This window comes from Thermobia domestica, chromosome 16 (genome assembly GCF_964235325.1).
Source record: "Thermobia domestica chromosome 16, izTheDome1.hap1.1, whole genome shotgun sequence".
NCBI classification, from domain to species: domain Eukaryota; kingdom Metazoa; phylum Arthropoda; class Insecta; order Zygentoma; family Lepismatidae; genus Thermobia; species Thermobia domestica.
Genome location: NC_137469.1, coordinates 41,821,792 through 41,842,575, shown reverse-complemented (window position 1 = coordinate 41,842,575; position 20,784 = coordinate 41,821,792). Strand labels below are relative to the sequence as shown.

General features: G+C 35.7%; 1 protein-coding gene across 1 annotated transcript in view; it reads left to right on the top strand.

Annotated features, from left to right (window-relative positions):
- The window catches only part of LOC145673041 (trans-1,2-dihydrobenzene-1,2-diol dehydrogenase-like), a 60,331-nt gene that overhangs the window by 12,889 nt on the left and 26,658 nt on the right, over window positions 1-20,784 (top strand). The window contains exons 3-4 of the mRNA XM_081742374.1: window positions 1,023-1,186; window positions 13,465-13,592. Coding sequence (XP_081598500.1) covers window positions 1,023-1,186; window positions 13,465-13,592 — 292 coding nt within the window. The remainder of the gene's footprint in view (window positions 1-1,022; window positions 1,187-13,464; window positions 13,593-20,784) is intronic.

Here is a 20,784-nt window from a genome sequence, read left to right as displayed (position 1 = left end):
ATTAAACGTTAAATGAAATTGAAAATACCACAAAAGAGTATAATTCGATATTTTTGGGAGGAAAAAAGAGTATAGAGTATATGAACCTCGAAAAGAGTATAATACTCTTAAAAAGAGTATGTCTGGTCACCCTATGTAAGGTCAGTACAACGTATTTTTATCAGGATTTCTTCGTGAGTGAGTCGGCAGACGTATCGCATTTGTGGCCAATTAGTCCTGGTTCCGAGTTCAAATGGAGGACAATTTCTCTCGGATGTAACTCGAGAAGCAGTTTTTATTCCGCTTTAAGCTTATGTGACCCCTTCCAGCATAACCCGGCTGTTACATAATAACATCAAGGCGAAACAAACTTATTTCTGTCCATATATGATATGAATACAAAGAGCAAATTATTTAAACCAAATAAACCTGGTTTAAACCAAAAAAACCTGGTTTAAACCATAAAAACCGGTTTTTTTGGTTTTTTTAATAAAAACCATGGTTTTTGCCAACCCTGCCAAGTTCATTTACCAAAGTGTGCTTTCCCCTTGTTAGAGGAGTTGATGTGATTTGAAATCGGTTATTTGCAGTTTTTTTTTTCTAGTTCTATTTGATTTTAAGGAACGGCCGTTTTCTGTGTCATTTCTCTAGAGTATTGCTGCATTTTATATAATGTAAAGATTAATGTCTTCCCAGTTTATATATGGAAACACAGTGGTTTGACAGAGTGCTCACCTCGTATACAGGAGGATTTATGTTTGATTCTGTGATCATTTGAGTTTGTGGTAGATAACGCCATGTCTACAAGGGTATTATACAAGATGATGTTTGTTTTCTCGTTTTGTCTTTTTCATTTCACCAATTCTTTCACCGTTCTTTACATGCATTTGTTAATGTAAAAAGCTTAAAAACGAAACGTTAGACTAAAGATTTCATTTCAAAGTTTGACCAGTACATCGCACAACATCTTGTGTATTAAAATAAAATTTTTAAAAAAATCTTTACAACATTGAACTTACTATTTCTTTTGTTTCATTTTACAGAAGTGGTATATGTCGGTACCATCCATACACAACATTTTCCAGTGGCCAAATTAATGATTGAATGTGGAAAGCATGTATTGGTGGAAAAACCTCTTTGCATGAATTGGAGACAGTCTTGTCAATTGGTGCAGCTTGCGAGAACGAACAGCGTTTTCCTAATGGAGGTAATGTGTGTGTGTGTATATTTATTAAGGATGAAATTTAATAACATTAAATGTGAAATTTAGCTAGCTATAGTCCGGAAAGATCGAAAAGGAATTGCACAAACCAAAAACAAAAGTGTAACACTGACTATACATAGAAGGGATTTTAAGCGGGGAGTGGAGAGGGACAGAGATTTCACCGCCATTGGATTGAATTGCTTTGAGTTTAACATTTCAGCACCGAGGCTATATGATCAATTAAATAGGATTTTTTTGAGTATAATAGCTCTTTTCAACACCAAGGCAACATGAGATGCTACCTACTGTTTAAAATGGGATCCGAACAACTAATCAGTTTTCTATTCGAGACAAGTTACATACCGAGACCACGCACGGTGGCCATGAGGAAAAGACATATTTCGCCTTCGTACTGTTGCGTGTAACCAATAATAGCACATTAGGTTTCAGTTCCTCGCTTCCCTAATATAATTATGTCAAAAATTTTTTATTGCTTTTGTTAACATTATTTCAAATACACTTTTAAGTGCGGAAAGATTCAAATCAGCGATGTAATTACAAAGATATATCTGAATGCTGGAAATGCGGGAACTCGAACTCTTATGTCCAGTTAAATATCACCGATTTTGGTTTCCTTCTGTAAGTCACTGTCAAATAACTTGCCACTGTCTGTAGAGGTTGCAGGTATAAAGTGCCAAAACACACGCAAATGTTAATGTAGTCAGTATTTCAGCTCTTTTTGCAACACCCTGTATAACTGAAAGGACGAATAAACCAAGACTTGAACCTCGAGCATATAACCGTTTTCCGGATCTGTCCCCCTTCTGTCTCGCCAATGAATATTTTCAGTAGACCTGAACTTACCTGGTTAAGACATTGAATAATATTTCCAAAAAGACATTACAGAACTTTTCCCGGATCGCCCTCCGGTCTCAAGAATGAGATGAGCATTAAGCACCGAAAGGTTCGGATGTCTCGTCTCGAAATCCTCATGGACGTTCAGACGGTCGCTCAGACCACGGCACACACAAATATTATTCATACATGTAACAAAAACACATTAAATAAAATGACACTAGTATTTAATAAAACAATATTTAAAAAATGTGGGAGAAAAAGATAATCACAACACTCAACACTGAACATATAAATATTTTCACCAACAAAATTACGCTTCATTTTTTCCTACTATTATACTTTAATTTCTTAGTACTCAGAACTGGTAAAAGCTAGAACTGTGAAGTTTGCAGGCAATTTAGAGGAAAATCAGAAGATTTGTTTGATAGCAAAATGAGATCGCGAGTGTTATTGTTTGCGGAGTTACAGGGTCAAAGGTCAAAATGCGATTTTTTCCTTATGGGATTTCAATATTAAGTAATAGTCTCATATGCCTTTTTTTTTTTTTTTTTTTTTGAATATCCATCTCCCGTAACAAAAATTGATATATCGACATAAATTCTGATCCGAAACAATGTGATAACGATAAATGTGGGCAATCGTGACCCGGTGACCTCTAGCAGGTCATCTGTGACCCTTGAGGAAAAAGCTCCCTCTTCAGCAGCTTATTGTACACAACTAATTCAGTTGAAGATAATGTTAAAAAAAATGCACAAAGGATCTACCGAACATCGTTTTTAAAAAAACGAAGAGATCAGCAATATCATCAGAGATCAAAGGTCACGTAGTTAAAATGTCATATTTGATGTGTTAACAAATAAGAAACTGTGACATTGGAAATAATGCTTTGAAGGGCCATAGAACACATGCATAAAGATCCTTCCAACGAGTGTGTATGGGCATAGGGAAAAGGTCATCATAAGAGGTCAAAGGTCACGCAGTTAAAATTTCATGTTTGATGTGTTAGCAACTATGAAACTGCGACATTTGAAAAATGATTTGAGCTACCATGGAACACATGCAGCAAGGATCTTCCAATTGGTGTGTGTGTGAGGTCAACAATATCGTAAAAGGTCATGCAGGTAAAATATCACAATTGAGTGTTAGAAAATATGGAACGGCGACGTTTGAAAAATGATTTGACGTGCCATAGAATACATACATGAAGGTTCTTCCAACGGATGTGTATGGGCACAGGAAAAAGATCAAGAATGTCCTTAAAGGTCAAAGATCACGCAGTTAAAATTTCATGTTTGATGTATTAGCGTTGGAAATAAGGATTTGAACTGCCATAGAAAATATGCATAAAGATCTTTCCAATTGGTGTGTATAACTAACTAACTCTATGGCCTATGGAACCCGGAGGTTCAGTGCCGCGTTCACAAAAGCTCTCCACTGACTTCTATCCTTAGCTAATTGCATCCAGTTTCTACTTTGTATTCCTATCTCTGCGAGATCCATCTTAATATTGTCCTCCCATCTGCGCCTAGGTCTTCCTAATGGTCATTTTCCTATGGGTCTACCAGTCAAGACTTTGAAAGCGTTTCTACTTTCTTCCATTCTAGCTACATGACCTGCCCACCTAAGCCTCCTAGACTTGACGACCCTAACAATGTTGGGTAAACCGTATAAACTATGTAGTTCCTCGTTATGAAGCTTCCGCCATTCCCCATTCTCGTTCCTCTTGGGTCCGAATATTCTTCTCAGGATCCTGTTCTCAAATACTTTCAGTCTATGTTCTTCCCTCAGAGTAAGCGACCATGTTTCACAACCATACAGACCAACAGGCATGATTATCGTTTTATATATTTTAAGCTTCAAATTCCTCGACAGAATTCGTGACGACAAGAGATTTTGAACCGAATAGTAACACGAATTTCCTGCTTTTAGTCGACATTTAATTTCTTCGTGAATATGATTTTCGTCTGTTAATATTGATCCTAAATATTTGAAAGTATCTACTTTATCAAAAGCATTATTTAATATTTTAACGCCTCCACAATTTGCCGTATTACGGTCCCGACGCACTTCCATGTATTTAGTTTTCTCTGCATTTACTTCTAAACCCATGTCCCTGGAAGCGTTTAATAAGATCTCTGCATTTACTTCTACTGTTCTCCTATCATCCCCTATTAAATTTACATCATCAGCATATGCCATAACCTGGTGAATGCCGTTCAACTCTAGGCCCTGATTGCTATCTTTGATTTTCCTTTTGGCGTATTCCAGCACAAAGTTAAATAATAATGGCGACAACGCATCTCCTTGTTTCAGGCCATTTTCGACGTGGAAGCTCGTGGACAAAAATTTTCCTACCCGGACTTTACTTTGGGATTCACTTAAACATATCTTAATTAATCTATTTAGCTTTCTCGGTATTCCAAGCTCTGTAAGAACGTTGTATTGGTGTGTATGGGCATAGCAAAAAGGTCAACAATGTCATAAAAGGTCACGCAGTTAAAATGTCATGTTTGATGTGTTAGCAAGTGTGAAACTGTGACGTTAGAAAGAATAATTGGAGCTCGCATAGAACACATGCAGAAAGGTCCTTCTGAGGGAAGTGTATGGGCATAGAAAAAGGTCAACAATGTCATAAAAGGTCAAAGGTCACGCAGTTAGAACATCATAGTTTATATATTAGCAAATATGAAAGTGTGACGTTTGAAAAGTGATTTGACCTGCCATAGAGTACATGTAAAAAGGTGGCTATGGAATACATGCATAATTAATGGTCAACAATGTCATAAAAGGTCAAAGGTCACGAAATAAGAATTTTATAGTTCGTATATTGACAAGTATGAGACGGCAATGTTTGAGAACTAATTTAGTTGGTATGGTTTATACAATTAAGAATGTTTATTTGGGCTCTCGGAAATCTTTTCTTTTAAATAACAAGAATACTTAATTTTAGGAAGTCATTATAGAATGCGCACTATTGTGTGCAGGACATTCTAGGGCATAGTGGGTGCACGATTTTCTTTCGTCTAATAGATTCTAAAAAACATATTATTTGGGTAGCATTTTCCAATGAAAATATCACATGTAAATGCAAATCACTCAGTAGTTATATATATATAAATATAAACTGAGAACAGACTGTAGTACAGATTGTTCGTAATTTCTTTGTATCCATATCAAAAAGGATAATGCATTAAAAATAAACTGTTTCCAAGCAATGCATTGTGTTGGAAGTTTGAGGGGAGAACAAAGATGTCCCGTATTCTCATGAAAAATAAATATGGCAGCCTTAATATTACTTGATGCTTATCTAGGAAATTGAGAAGAAAATAAAAATACTTCCACTGGAAATACATTGCTTCCCCATATGTAGAAAGAGACGCACTCTTATCGTTTATTTATACCCTTTCATAACTGAAGCATAAACACGATCTGTTTATGTTTTGGACTCACGTCAAATAATCAGTCTGTTTCGTTCACGAGGGTGGTTTGGTGTTACTAGAATGATAATCTGGTTGGACAGAGACAGTGTGGCAGTAGAGTGTGGAGTTGAGCTTGAAATTAAACGAGTTTGTGAATCTTGTGTGTCTTGTGAGTTTGTAAGAAAACAAAAACTGTTATATTTCTTATTTTCCCTATACTCATAGGCCTACGTCTTTGGAAGTGTGTGTGTGTAATTGTGTAAGTCACAATGGATACTCTAACAAAGGAACAACGTGCCGATTTGCCTACAGTTCTTAGTAGGAAGTAGGTTACAAAAACGCGGAGAAAGGCGTTTGCACGGTGGGGTGTGTAAATAAGAAATATCCAAATTCTTCATCTTTACAAACAGTTTCGGAATAACTGTTTTAGCAAGGAACATCTTTCTCAGCGACAACGAAATGCAGGACCACCTGTAAGGATCTCTACCGAGGATACTAAACGCAAAGTGGTTCGCGTTCTGTGCTTAGTTCACCAAGAAAATATCACCCGTCGCCGGAGTGTTGCACCCAACGTTAAAAGAAGTTCGTTGAGTAGGATATTGCGTTTGCTTGAGGTTAAGGCGTACAGTATGAAGATTGTACATAAATTACATGATGATGACTTCGGTGCCAGAACTTTATTTTGCAACTGGTTGATAGACAAATGAAAATACCATGTTTTTATTTCAACTTACAATGTCAGATGAAGCTTTTTTTTTTTTTTTTTTTTTTAATGGAACGGTGTCTTCGTCACATGAACGGTTCTTGGGACCCAGTCCACCGGCGGAAATAATTGAACGCTGTGCAGATCAAAGGGGTATTATGGTGTGGATGTAACTAACGTCAACTGTAATAGGGCCGTTTTTCTTTAAAGGAAACGTTAATCAACTTACATACCAAAGTATGTTGCGAGAATTTCTTTTCCCTGAACTTGATCGCTTAAATCTTGATCCACACAATGATATGTGGTTTCAACAGGATGGTGCTCCACCACATCGTATTAGGGCAACATTACAAATTTTAAGAGGAAGATTTGGAAACCGTTTAATACGTATAGTTTCTGATGTTGAGTGGCCAGCTAGAAGTCCTAATGCGACTTCTTTCTGTTTTTTTAAGCAACAAGTTCATAAAACTCCTTCAATAACACTTGAAGAACTTCGACAATCGATACAGCGTGCCTTTGAACAGATAATTCCAGACACTCTTGAAAAAATCTTCACAAAGACTCTTATACACAGAGTGAACTTAAGTTTATCACATCACGGAGATCACGTGGAATAAATTGCAAAGTACTAAAAAGATTTACAGTCTACAAGGACGTCAGTGTTTGTTGTACAGGTAAGACAGTATTTCAAATATTTCTGTGCAGTAAATAGCTATTAATATGTTTCAATAAGAAAGAAAGAAAGAAAAAAAAAAAAACATTTCGAATGCAGTTTTGCAAAGCTTAGTAATTAACAAAAGGTGGGACTCATACTATGCTCTATTTTTAAACATCAAAAACATACCTACCATTGCCTGGAAAATCTGAATTACAAAATTAGGCTTCTTCATCTTATGGCAATATCGACCTTTTCATTATGGTCATGTGCACACCTTGGAAGGACCTTTCTGCAGGTGTTCTATGGAAGCTCAAATCCGTATTTAACACGTCACAGTTTTATACTTACTAATACATCAAACATGAAATTTTAACTGCGTGACCTTTGACCTTTTATGCAATTGTTGACCTTTTTCCTATTCCCATACACACCAATTCGAAGGACCTTTATGCATATGTTCTGTAGTAGCTCAAATCATTTTTCAAACGTCTCAGTTTCATACTTTCTAACACATCAAACAGAAATTTTATCTGCGTGACCTTTGACCTTTTACGATATTGTTGACCTCACACACACACACCAATTCGAAGATTCTTTCTGCATGTGTCTAGTGGCAGCTCAAATCCTTACTTCCAACATCGCAGTTTCATACTTGTTAACACTTCAAACATTACATTTTTTAACTGTTACCTTTGACCTTTTATGACATTGTTGACCTTTTTGCTATGCCTTACACACCAATTCGAAGGACCTTTATGCATGTGTTCAATGGTAGCTCAAATCATTTTTCAAACGTCGCAATTTCATAGTTGCTAACACATCAAACATGAATTTTTTTTAACTGCGTGACCTTTGACCTCTTATGATGACCTTTTCCCTATGCCCATACACACTCGTTGATAGGATCTTTATGCATGTGTTCTATGGCACTTCAAAGCATTATTTCCAATGTCACAGTTTCTTATTTGTTAACACATCAAATAACATGACATTTTAACTACGTGACCTTTGACCTTTTATAATGACCTTTTCCCTATGCCCATACACACTCGTTGGAAGGATCTTTATGCATGTGTTATATGGCGCTTCAAAGCATTATTTCCAATGTCACAGTTTCTTATTTGTTAGCACATCAAATAACATATAACGTTTTAACTACGTGACCTTTGACCTCTGATGATATTGCTGATCTCTTCGTTTTGTTAAAAACGATGTTCGGTAGATCCTTTGTGCATATGTTTTTTATTTTTTTAAACATTATCTTCAACTGAATTAGTTGTGTACAATAAGCTGCTGAAGAGGGAGCTTTTTCCTCAAGGGTCACAGATGACCTGCTAGAGGTCACCGGGTCACGATTGCCCACATTTATCGTTATCACATTGTTTCGGATCAGAATTTATGTCGATATACCAATTTTTGCTACCGGAGATGGATATTCAAAAAAAAAAAAAAAAAAAATGGCATGTGAGACTATTATTTAACATTGAAATCCCATAAGGAAAAAATCGCATTTTGACCTTTGACCCTGTAACTCCGCAAACAGTAACACCCGCGATCTCGTTTTGCTATCAAACAAATCTTCCGACCTTCCTCTAAATTGCCTGCAAATTTCACAGTTCTAGCTTTTACGAGTTCTGAGTATTATGAAATTATAAAGTTTACACACGAATTATGAGACAGTCTGTGTATATATATAAACGATTATGATTGGGGTTTCACTATGGACACTTTTCACACCATTAACGCACATCGGGGATTAGCACTGGTATGATCCCACGAAGTAGTTAGTAGCTGCTGCACAAATCCACAGAATTTGACATTAGTCTCCAGCAGAAGAATTTAGACAGTCGCCAAAATAGAATGAGAATGTGGAAGGGCGCGTTTACAACTGGTACGCACTGGGTTTGCGAACCCGGGACTTCACTATTGAGGGGCTAGCCGTCGTATGAGTCCTTTACCGGCTAATTAGTCTGTGCCCCTTTACATAATGTTATGCCCAATCCAACGAACGTGGTGGTTCCTCGGAGATACGGAGTAAAACTCCTCGAACTGAAACGCACGAGGTCCGAGCCGGATTTACCGATTGGTCAATGTTGGCAGTTCATTCTAAAATGTGATCAGATTGAGTCACGTGTATGTACGCTTATGTCCAGAATTATTGTCGCATATCTATAAATATGTTGTTTTAGGAATATAATTTGATAACGAATTCGCCCGGTATTTCTTACAGTGTTAGTATGTGTATAATCGGCAAAGACATGTATGTGGCAATTTCATATCAAAACAGCAGTAAATAAGAATAATAAAACGAAAATAAAACTTTCTTGTCCATTTAACAAGATTTTCTTTTACTCATTCTAATTTTCGTATTTATAATTCTTTTCCTATGAAATTTACCACAAACATACATTTCCCGACTATTACACATAGTATCGGTATTAAAAGTACCCTGCAAAATCATTATCAAAATAGATTCTTACAAGAAGACAGTTATAGATATGTGACAATCATTTTGGACATGAGTGTACATGCAAATTGAATGTCAAACGAATTGGCGTTAATTTACAGTTCGCTAGCCACGATGCACAAGCTATTGCGATAACTTCATCGTGAGAACGAACTGGCAGAGCGATATAGTTGTTGTCGCTCTGGCGGGCTTGCAGTTGGTTTGCAATATTTCCATAAATGATTGAAGAGTGCACTTAATTTAGTTCCAAATAACTATAGAATGTGGTCTTTGCATATTAATGAGTAAGGAAGAAACACTTGAGAATGCAAGTAAGAGAAATATATGACTATCATATATATAGTTCAGAAAATGAATGAGTTCTTTGTCGCTCACTAAAATATTCTCACCAGAAAACAACGTTTCAGATATATGTATGAGTGAACGACAAAAGACTCCTTTGTCCTATTGCGTGGGAAGAAACGGTTCCCACCGAAGAAAGAAATTATTTGCGTCACAGAAACAAAGTATAAATTGAAGAATAATTGCTATCTTTATGAGATATACAGAGCGTCCACAAAAAATACTTCTATAGCCTGGTGACTGTTATAAGCAGATGCTCTGCCAATTGAGTTACTAATGATGTCACTAGTTAACCATCAGTCTGCTAAGAATGTGTAGCTGGGCAATCCAACGATTGTAGATATTTCAGTTGAGGCTACTGTAAGTGCATTATATACTATTATGTATTTTACCTTATATGTATGGAATGGTCCTTCATGGCAGTCAAACGAACATGCGTGCTTTCTGTGCGCGCACTTTAAGTAGTGGATTGTATCTCATAAGCCTGGGTACTTGAAAAAAACAAACACCAATAGATAAAAATGAAACTGATTTTGTGTATGATCAAATCAGGGAAGAACGTCAGAACCGATTCAATTGAATTTTTGGATATATTTATTAAGTACCTTGAACCTTTTTATTATTTTACTTCGATTAAATGCATATCCTAAGGAAGAGCGAAAGAATCTAATTTATGCGAAAAATTTAGGATCTCACGAATCCGTCAAACTAAAAAGACGAAAATCTATATGTAAACTCCTCATTGAAAATATACCTATATATTGTCCGAAGAGTTTTGACACTTATCGTTTTACGGGGACATTTTATACAGGGTGTCCGCAAAAGAATGTACCCTTTTCAAAAAATTATTCTCGGGTCCCCTAATGTGATATTAAAATCCTTTATATACAAAAGCAAAGTAATATATATTAAGTGTATGTGTTTTTTTATACTTCCCTTACAAAGATTCAGTATGTGCGCCGTTCGTGACACAGCAGATAGCTAGTCGATAATCTGTTTCGTCCGTACTCGAATCAACATCTCTCTTGTAACATGGTTCTGTGATCCGCTCTCGCAGCTCTGTCAGATCTCGAGGCAATGGTGGGACAGAGATGCGGTAGTAAGACTATTCATGGTTTAAAATAAAGTGGGTTTTAAGCTTTGGTCAGTGTCTCTTTTGTTAAAGAGATGCGGTGTTTGACGAAGTCCCATAAAAAGAAGTTGCATGGGTTCCCATCTTAACAACGCGTCATCAACAGAACCAGTACGACCTATCCAACGATGTGGGTGGTGCTCATTCAGATACCCTTTCACGTCATTATGGAAGTGGAGTGGAGTTCCATGCTGTTGGAAAATGAAATGTCGGGAGTTCTCTTCAAGTTTTTATATCAACTACATCTGGAGCATTTCAAGATACGAGTGTCCCGTTACAGTTCTTTCTGCAAAGAAAAATAGATCATAAGGCTTCGTTCTGAACAAGACTGCAAATTAGTAGAAATTTAAAGAATTTATGGGATGCTCAATGATTCGCCGAGAGGTGTTCTGAACCCCAGATTCGAACATTATGCCTGTTGACTTTGCGGTTGTGTATGGCAACACCTAATAAAATTCCTGTCAGGTGAATCGACCCCAAACTGTTACCAAAAGTTGCGTTAACTATGACAACCGACGTTGTATTTGCGTATTCCAGCACAAAATGCCCTCTGTTGTGTGGGCGCTATCTTGAAAAAATTGGGGTCTTGGAAACTGCGGGCAATTCAATCAAAACTTCGAGTATCTAATTACAATGCTTGCCACTGACACCTCTCTCCACACACTGGGCACCTAGAGAAAATAAAAAAAGGTGCAATCTTTTCGGTAGATCGACGCGGTGCCTCGATAAATTATGTGGAGTGACCAGAAAGTAAGGTTACAAAACGTGTTTATATTATTTCATACAACCAATACAGCCAACAGATAGTACGATTAGGTTATTTTTCGACATAGCCTTCATATCGATAGAGGCACTTGTCGCATTGTGGGATAAGTTTGATGATATCCTCCTGGTAAATACCATGTCCATGCGTGCTCAAGCACGTTGTCACGAAGTGTTTCACCTCCTCGTCTGAAGCGAAGCGACAGCCTCCTTCGCCATCAGATGCTGTAACGTGATCCTCGTGTTGTTCTGAATCAGTTCCCCCACGCAAGCTGTTCAAATCTGTTAAGTCCGTGCTGGATTGGCCACTGCGCTTCTCGTCGGTAACGTTTTCTCTACCAGGAGCAAACTGTCGACACCATTCTGCGACATGCTGACGAGACATTACAGTCTCTCCGTATAAACGTCTATAAGCTGCCGGTGAATTTCAGCCGCGGTTACATGTTTTGCCCACAGAAATCGAATAACTGACGGGATGTCTTCGCGAGACCAGTTTCCCAAACGAGTCACCGTTTGTGTTTGCCTACAGCTAGCGCCGTAGGTGGCAGGTGTCTGAAACTGCACGGTTGCGTATTATGTAACATTTTTATCGGAAATGAGTTATATACTTCAGTCAGCAGAAAATCTTGTTGCATTTTCCTTATATTCTTATATGTGAATTAGTAATTTTCTCCTAATAAGGAAACAAAAATGATACTTGTTAATGATGCAGATTATGATGAAACTCTCCTGGAAGGTTGCTAATTCTGTACACAGTGGTTTTTCGAGGCGCAGCGACGATATCATCACGTTGAGAGCGCGGAACGGCTGAACAGTTTGAAATGAATATCGTTACGTACTGAATATCTACCTCGAATTAGGTCTCTGTCATGTTACTTTGATTCAAGGGCTACCCTAAGAGGCTACGGGGATCAAAATTTGATCCAAAAATAGAATATCTCACTATCCTTTCAGGTTAGGATGATGAAACCCCGTAAATAAATTCATCACTAAAATAAACAGACAAGTACCCCAATGTTTCTAAAATTCTGACTTTAAAAGAGGAAGAGGGCAATTCTGTAACTGTTTTCGCCACATAAAAATTGACTTCTAACTGTTTGTTTTCACATCACAAAAAAGAAAAAAAACTGCGACCCATTTTAAAATTAATTTTTGAATATATTACCTTAAGCTGGATTTTATCATATCTTTTTGAATAAAGAGTATATCCTAAAAGGTGGTAGTGATGATGATTTGGAGTTTAACGTCCCGTGCAGCAGCAAGGCTATATGAGACGTGGACCTACTTATTAACGTGGAATCCGAACCACATGAGCTCCCGCCGGGAATCGAACCCGGGTCTCCCACGCCAAAGGCGCGTACGCTAACTGCTTAGCCACGAAGGAGCTCTATATCCTAAAAGGATTATTATTATGAGCTTCAAGATTTATGACAAAAATAGGATTTTATTATTACACTTTCATTGAAATGCGTATCCTAAGGGGAGGGAATGAGGGTTAAATACCTTCCACTGGCCTATTTTCTTCTTGCGAAGAATGAACATGTCAGCTAGTGAAAGAAAAAAATTGACTGTAAATGTGAACAGCACATCATATTCTAATTTGAACTCTTAAAAACATTAAATATTGATTGGTGAAGTATTGATTGGTGAAGTCTCAAACACTAATTTTCTTCCTAATAAGCAGATATTGTACCGTTTAAATGGAAATATTCACCTTGTTGGATTGTCACTATAAATTGCGAACATATGTTACGTTAATAAGTTAATTGACTCTGTGTATCATAAATTAAGTTTTACAACTTTATTTATTAAATACCTATGGGGCCGGTACATATTTCAAGCAGTATTAAAACATTTAATGTATTAGTTTAATAGATATTTTAATGATTTTTTTTTAAAAGAAGTATTAAGTCTTCTATTGTGATTTCCGCTTATTTCAGGCGTTGTGGAGTAGGTTTCTCCCAGCCTATGACGCGTTGAAGAAAGAGCTTGAGGCTGAAACTGTTGGTGATATTCTGCAAGTTGTTGCAAGTTTTGGACAGCAGATACAACATATAGACAGAATGAGGTAGTAGTTCATTCTAACTTCCTTAAAATTCCATTAAGAGCCACTGTAGTTAAGCTCGCGTCCTTATTCTGGTTTTTAAGTTGTGAAAGAGAAGCCAATATCAAAATTTGGAGAACGTAGTTCTCTAGAACGCAAGAAGTGCTATGACATAGAATGAGAAAGTTTTAGACATGTCAGGGTGTCTACTGGTCATGAAAGTCATGAAAAAGTCATTATTTTGCTTAGTGGTCATGAAAGCCATGAAAAAGTCCTTTATTTATCCAACTGGTCATGAAAATCTGAAATCTCAAAGTATATTTTTATACTTCATACTTTTATACCTCATACTGCATGTACTGAAACAGTTATATCAGGTCAGTGATTGTGAGAATTTCCCTCACCAGTTAGTGCTGGCTAACTGGTACTTTACTGTCTTCCTAGCTGCTCCCCATTTCATCTTCTAGTCTCTGTAATATAGTAACAACTTTTTACTGTCCAACTTTCTGATCTGCTATTTCTTTACTTCTAAGAAATGTAAATTGTGTATGTTCGGAACTGAAATGTAAAGCTCTCAGTGACTCAGTAACTTCAGAACTTGATGGAATTGAAGTTCAAATTAACTCATTGAAAAAGAAGTTGAACTTGTGATATTCAATCAAGATGTTCATTTTTGTGTTCACTTTTTTTTTAAGTTTTGATGTGATACTAGTATGCAGACTGTGAGAAAAAAATATTTGTAAAAGTACCCTTGAAAAAAGAGAAGAAAGAAGGCATCAGACCCCATCCAGGATGAAGGTGCCATTATGAACAAATTCAGTAGATCTTATCAGTATGTTTATGTACGCTAATTTCAAATATGACACGATGGAAAAGAATTGTATATTTACGTAATCAGTCTTTTCTTGTAAACGAAAATTATAAATTTAGAATTCAGAGTACATAAAATGCAGATAAAAAACCTAGCTGAATGTAACGGGACTGTTTACAAGATTTTTTTTAAATCTATAGAACCTGGTAAGCCTTAAATCCATACTTTAACCGCAATTAAAAATTTGTTTACTGCCTTTTAAATTGCTCTTGCATTTTAAAATTAGTTGTCAGCTAATCGACATTATGTACATTAGACAAATAAGAACATAATGTGATCTTCATCTTAACCGATGCACCACTGATGGTAGGGGTTTATTATTACTAATGGTAAATTTTTATCGCCATGGTCATGAAAAGTCATGAATTTACTTTCTGATATTCCAGTAGACACCCTGCATGTTCTTTTATTGTTTTCAAATTATGTTTCCTATTGTTTGAAAAAAAAGAAAAGAAAAGAAAGTGGATAATGTATAAAGTTAAAACTATTTGACAGCTCGTTCTGTTTTATTTCATAGCACTTTTTCTGTCGTAGGAAGTTATGTATGCAACTCCTTTATAATATGCAACCCAACTGTATCCTTTTCGTGACATCATCCAGACCAAATTCCTTTGCATGATGTACACTGTCACTGCTAGCCGTTTCTTTGAATGAATGATCATGCAGTTGTTAATATAACGTATATTTTCATTTTCGTGCTACCCGAAGAAGACAGATATAGTTCATAACCATCTGCAATTATTCAAAAACTACGTTTTTTCTTCTTCCAGTGGTAAAGATTGCTACTTTCTTACATATCTTATTATTGAGATTCCTTAGAAATGTGTGTCTTCTCAAATGTAATCAAAAATTTATAACTTGAGAGATAATTGACGTAACTAAGACATCAAAATTCAGTGGAATTTGACTTACTTCCATTTAAATACAACATTTTGATGCACCTAAAAAGAAAGAAAAAATATACATTCAAGTCAATACCAGTAGTATGCTTTTAAAGGTTTAATAAGTGGTGAGTTATTAAGAGAAAGCAATGTGTTTAAATGCGAATAAGGCAATATTATTTAAAAATTGTAAGCATATTTTATAGCCTCAGTTAGATAATTATCTTCCAAGTTAATACATTTTTGGGTACGATTGCCAGAAGTCGCATACATATCTAAGGTATCTTAAAATATGTAAGAAATAGGAACATGTGCGTTATTACCGGAAGAAGAAAAATCGTGTAATTTTTTTTAAATATTGCAGACATGTCTGTTCAGAACATATGAAATATAAAAATTTTAAATAAGTGTTCCTTATGTTCGACGAACATTTACAATTCCACTGCAGGTACACTCATGTCCAAAATTATTGTCGTATATATATAACTGTCTTCTTGTAAGAATATAATTTGATAATGATTATGCAGGGTACTTTTAATATTGATACTATGTTTATAATCAGGAAATGTTTATTTGTGGTAAATTTCATAGAAAAAGAATAATAAACACAAAAATTATAATGAGTAAAATAAATGTTGCTAAATGGACAAGAAAACTTTATTTTCGTTTTATTGTTCTTATTTACTGCTCTTTTGACATGAAATTTGCCACATACATGTCTTTGCCGATTATACACATACTAACACTGTTAAGAAATACCGGGCGAATTCGTTATCAAATTATATTTTTACAACAACATATTTATAGACATGCGATAATAATTTTGGACACGAGTGTACCTTATTTAGTGTTCATGTAAAAAATGTTCAATTCCCAGTAAAGCATACCTACCTAGCTATTATTTCTATCAGTATGCAGATTTAACAGTGTGTCTATCGGTTACGAAAGTCATGAAAAAGTCACGAAATCAGAAAACGGTCACGAAAGTCAAGAAAAAGTCAAGAAATTTAGCTTTTAGGTCACGATTTTTTTTTCTGTACAAATATAAGTATAGACTGCAAAATTTTGTTCTATAAAACATAAAAATTCACCACCAGAAATGTTTATGGTCGGCTTTAGACTCTACCAAATCGCAAGCAAAGCACGCTTCTATCGCATGCATAAAAATACGGCCTAATTCGCATCCAAATTTTCTCTTGAGAATGTTGTGAAATTTTATTGTTTGGTAAAGAAAAGGTCATGAAAAAGTCACGAAATTTTATTTTAGAATTATAGTAGACACCCTGTTTAATTTCTGTCTGTGTTAGAGAAATAGTAGTTGAATTACTATTAAGGATTGTATACATGGAAGCCATTTGTTAGTCAGAAAGTAAGGTCATATCTTGAGTGCTTCCGAAATTGAAAAAGTGATATAATTATATCATTAACCTTAATATTTCGTCTGATAACACCAGACGGTCGTACGTAGGAAAGGGCCAGAAGAGAGGATCTTTGGTGTGAAGACATGATGAATAGCTGGCTTTTCTAACAGAAATTTTGAAAAAATATTAACTGGTTCATACTAGCTTTGCTGTCTTAAATACCTTAAAACTAAAAAACTAAAAATGCAAATCGCTGAGCAAAGTAACGTTTGTTTAAAAAAGAATAATACTGTAACAATTTCGCCAACTAACTAAACATATTCGCTTCATCAGACACTGTACTTTTAGTTGATGAAAAATTATGTACTAAATTATAGATCTACTAAATTACTTTGTACGAATACTTGTACTAGATTACTTTGTATAACAAGAATCCTTGCCAAGGGTTTATCTACACGTCAGGCCAAACCAGCATACAATTAAATTTACGAGGCTGTACATAAGACATGACGAAAAGAAATATCAAACCTAGCATAGTATAATTTTCTGTCGTAGATCAGTCCACGTTAATTATTCTCATGGTTTGGAAGCTTTTCCTTTAATATTTATAATGACTATATTTAAAATTAAGTGACCGTATTTTTAAATAGATATTTGAATAGGTATTACCATTAACCAGATATTTAAAATGTATTAACCATCAACAAATAGGTTCCATAAAAACTATAATTACCTTTAAACTCAAAGATACTCATCTTTGCTCCTCCAAATTCGTATAGATCATTAAAAAACAAAGAAATGTATTAAACGTTTAATTTTCACTGACCGCTGACAACATTGTCAAGACTTAGGTAAAAAGCAGTGTTTGGCAAGGTAAGGATATATAGAAACTAAATGTTTGCACTCGTAAATAAAAACATCTAACTGCTCCACAGATTACACATCTTAAACCTTTCTATTCTTCTTCTTCTTCTTCAACAACAACTACTACTACTTCTTTTTCTTCTTCTGTGGTGACGACTGTGAAGGAATCCAAATTTAGTCCAAAGTGCCCTTGAGCTCCTTCGTGGCTAAGCGGTTAGCATACGCGCCTTTGGCGTGGGAGACCCGGATTCGTTTTCCGGCGGGAGCTCATATGGTTCGGATTCGGATTCCATGGTAATCAGTAGGTCCCGTCTCATATAGCCTCGGTGCCGAAAGGGACGTTAACCTCAGAATCAGCTCAACTCCAAAGTGCGCTTGTACTAATTTACTTTCCTTCGAATGAAAACAGCCTCTATGCCTGCCCTTCTACAAATGATGAAGATTTTCGATCAGTTTCACTTAGTCGATGTTATACTTTGAGTGTTGTAATTGTTTTGAAGAACTCGTTATTGTATTTGGCATCCTGTGGCCTGTGGAACCCGGAATGCCGTATTCACAAAAGCTCTCCACTGACTTCTATCCTTTGTCAACTGGACCCAGTTTCTACTTTGTATTCCAATTTCTGCGAGATCCATCTTAATATTGTCCTTCCATCTGCGCCTAGGTCTTCCTAATGGTCGTTTTCCGATTGGTCTTACCGCTAACACTTTGAAAGCGATCCTACTTTCTGCCATTCTGGATACATGACCTGCCATCTGAGCTTCCTAGATTTGATGACCATAACAGTGTTTAGTAAACCGTAGAAATTATGTAGTTCCTCGTTATGAATCCGCTATTCCCGTTCTTTTTGGGTCCGAATATTCGTCTCAGGATCTTGTCCTCAAATTTTGTCTGTGTTCTTCCCTCATAGTAAGCGACCATGTTTCGCAACCATACAAAACAACAGGCATGATTATCATTTTATATATTTTAAGCTTCAAATTCCTCGACAGAATTTGCGACGACAAGAGATTTTGAACTGAATAATAACACGAATTTCCTGCTTTCAGTCGACATTTAATTTCTTCGTGAATATCGTTTCCGTCTGTTATTGATCCTAGATATTTGAAAGTATCCACTTTATCAAAATGTATTATTCGATATTTTAACGCATCCAAAATTTGCCGCATTACGATCCCAAGGAACTTCTATGTATTTAGTACATAAATTTCGCCTAAAGTTTTATTGTATTTTATTTATTTATTTATTTTTGAGGAGAGATCGAACCCCTCTTAATACGCTCCTATTATCTGGAAACAAACAAATAGACGTGGACACAAAACAATTTTCTTGTTAAATGTCATGGTGATTTTCCCGTTGGAATAGTTAACGATTTAAAAACCGTATGTTAGGAAGAAAAGAAAGCCGGATTCCCCGTTACCCGTTCAAACCGGGATTTTCCCTAATCATCCTCTGCATAATACTCGTTTTCATACTGTGCTTACATATACATTTGAGTCTCATTGTATTATGTTTACTATCTTCCATAATCGAAATAACAGAACAGAAATGGGATTTTACTTATTTTCACTTTAATTTATTTCGGAATTTGATTTAAATCAACGATTTTTATTTTAAAAAAATCAAGTAATTTAAATCTTGATTGAAATCGTGATTTAAATCAAACCGATATAAATCAGTCCACCCTACTTAAATATATCCCTTGCGCATTGTTACAAATTATACATACGTAATTCCCTTCCCGCTAGTGTAGTTAGTGACTGGCGCGCGCGCCTTTCAGGCATGTGGTTCTGTGTTCAATTCCCGATGGGAAAATATTGAAATTACGGTGGTTCAGTGTCCATCTTAAATTGTAGATCCACGTGTCATGTAGCTTTCGTTCTGAAAGGGAGCTTTCGTTCTGAACTCAATACACACAAATATGTAAGAACCATAGTGGTTCTAAGGTAGAGTGCAAAGGTCTGCTGCATGAATTATCTTGGGGTTCTTCGTTTCCTCCCATTCATTATTATTTTTTTTATTACACCATTTATTATCACTGTTTACTTTAATCGCGGAGCATAATTAAGGAACTTTAAATATAAAATAGAGATATTCGGTCCGCACATGAAGCAATTTGTAACGAAAGACCGTATTTCTGAGCAAAGAAATAAGAGAAGCATAATAGAAAGCTCGATCCCCGTTTATAAGATATTAATCATAATATTAAAGTTCTTGATAAGTAGGGATATTATAGATTTAATATTTTAAACATTTCAGTAAAAAAAATTTGAATCCCAGAAATCACCTTCTGGTATACTTGTGCGTGCAGTTATCAGCTTTTTCGATAGACAAAGGTGGAGTGAAGTTCAAATCTGTCTATCTGAGGTTGCTGATTAGCAATTGTACTACCATGAGCAAAATAAATGACGCGTCTCTTTATTTTGAATTTTTTTGAAAATATATCTGTTTTCTTTATATGTTCGAAATTTTGGAAGGTTTCCCCAGCAGGACAGGTTAATAACAAACCCGTTTTTAATATTTGTGTTAGATATTAGCTTAAAATAAATAAATTAGAAGCAAAAAACATTAAATCGACAGAAATCTCGAGAATTACCAACTCTGCTAAAGTGGGAAAATTTCAAGAACGCGAGGGAATTCTGCAGTTCAACACGAAGCAGCGACATCTATGTCACTGAGAGAAATGTGGATAAAATCAACAAACGAAACTTTTAACGAAATATTTCTAATATGTCTTATTTCGTGCATTATCTGCAAACTCCAAATATATGAATATATGCCAAGTACTAACGTAAAGATAGAGCAAAAAGTGGAAATTGTCTATCGAAAAGGACGAATTGGTAGCGCGACCGTAATGAAAAATCGTCTTTACCGTAGAACAGGGTCAGTTCACGTAAGGAAGCAAATAGCTCAGTTAGTTAAAGCAACTAGTCTGTATGCCGAAGGTAGCGGGTTCGAATCCAGATGGAAGTGACGTTGTCATTTTTATTATTATGGTTATTTTATTTATTTTTTATGTGGGAAAGAATCAAATTGTAACATATGTGTAAAATTCATGACGATACCAAAAAAAGAAAAAATGTCGTTGTCGCACTTGCATTATCATCCCTAATTTTGTTTGCAAAAAGTTTAGTAATTATTTCCCCTGTGCTCACTGCTCACTATACGTAATGCTCGCTTTCGCGTTGTTTCCCAGTAAATGTTAATCCTAATTTGGAGAATTTTATAAAGTTTCACAA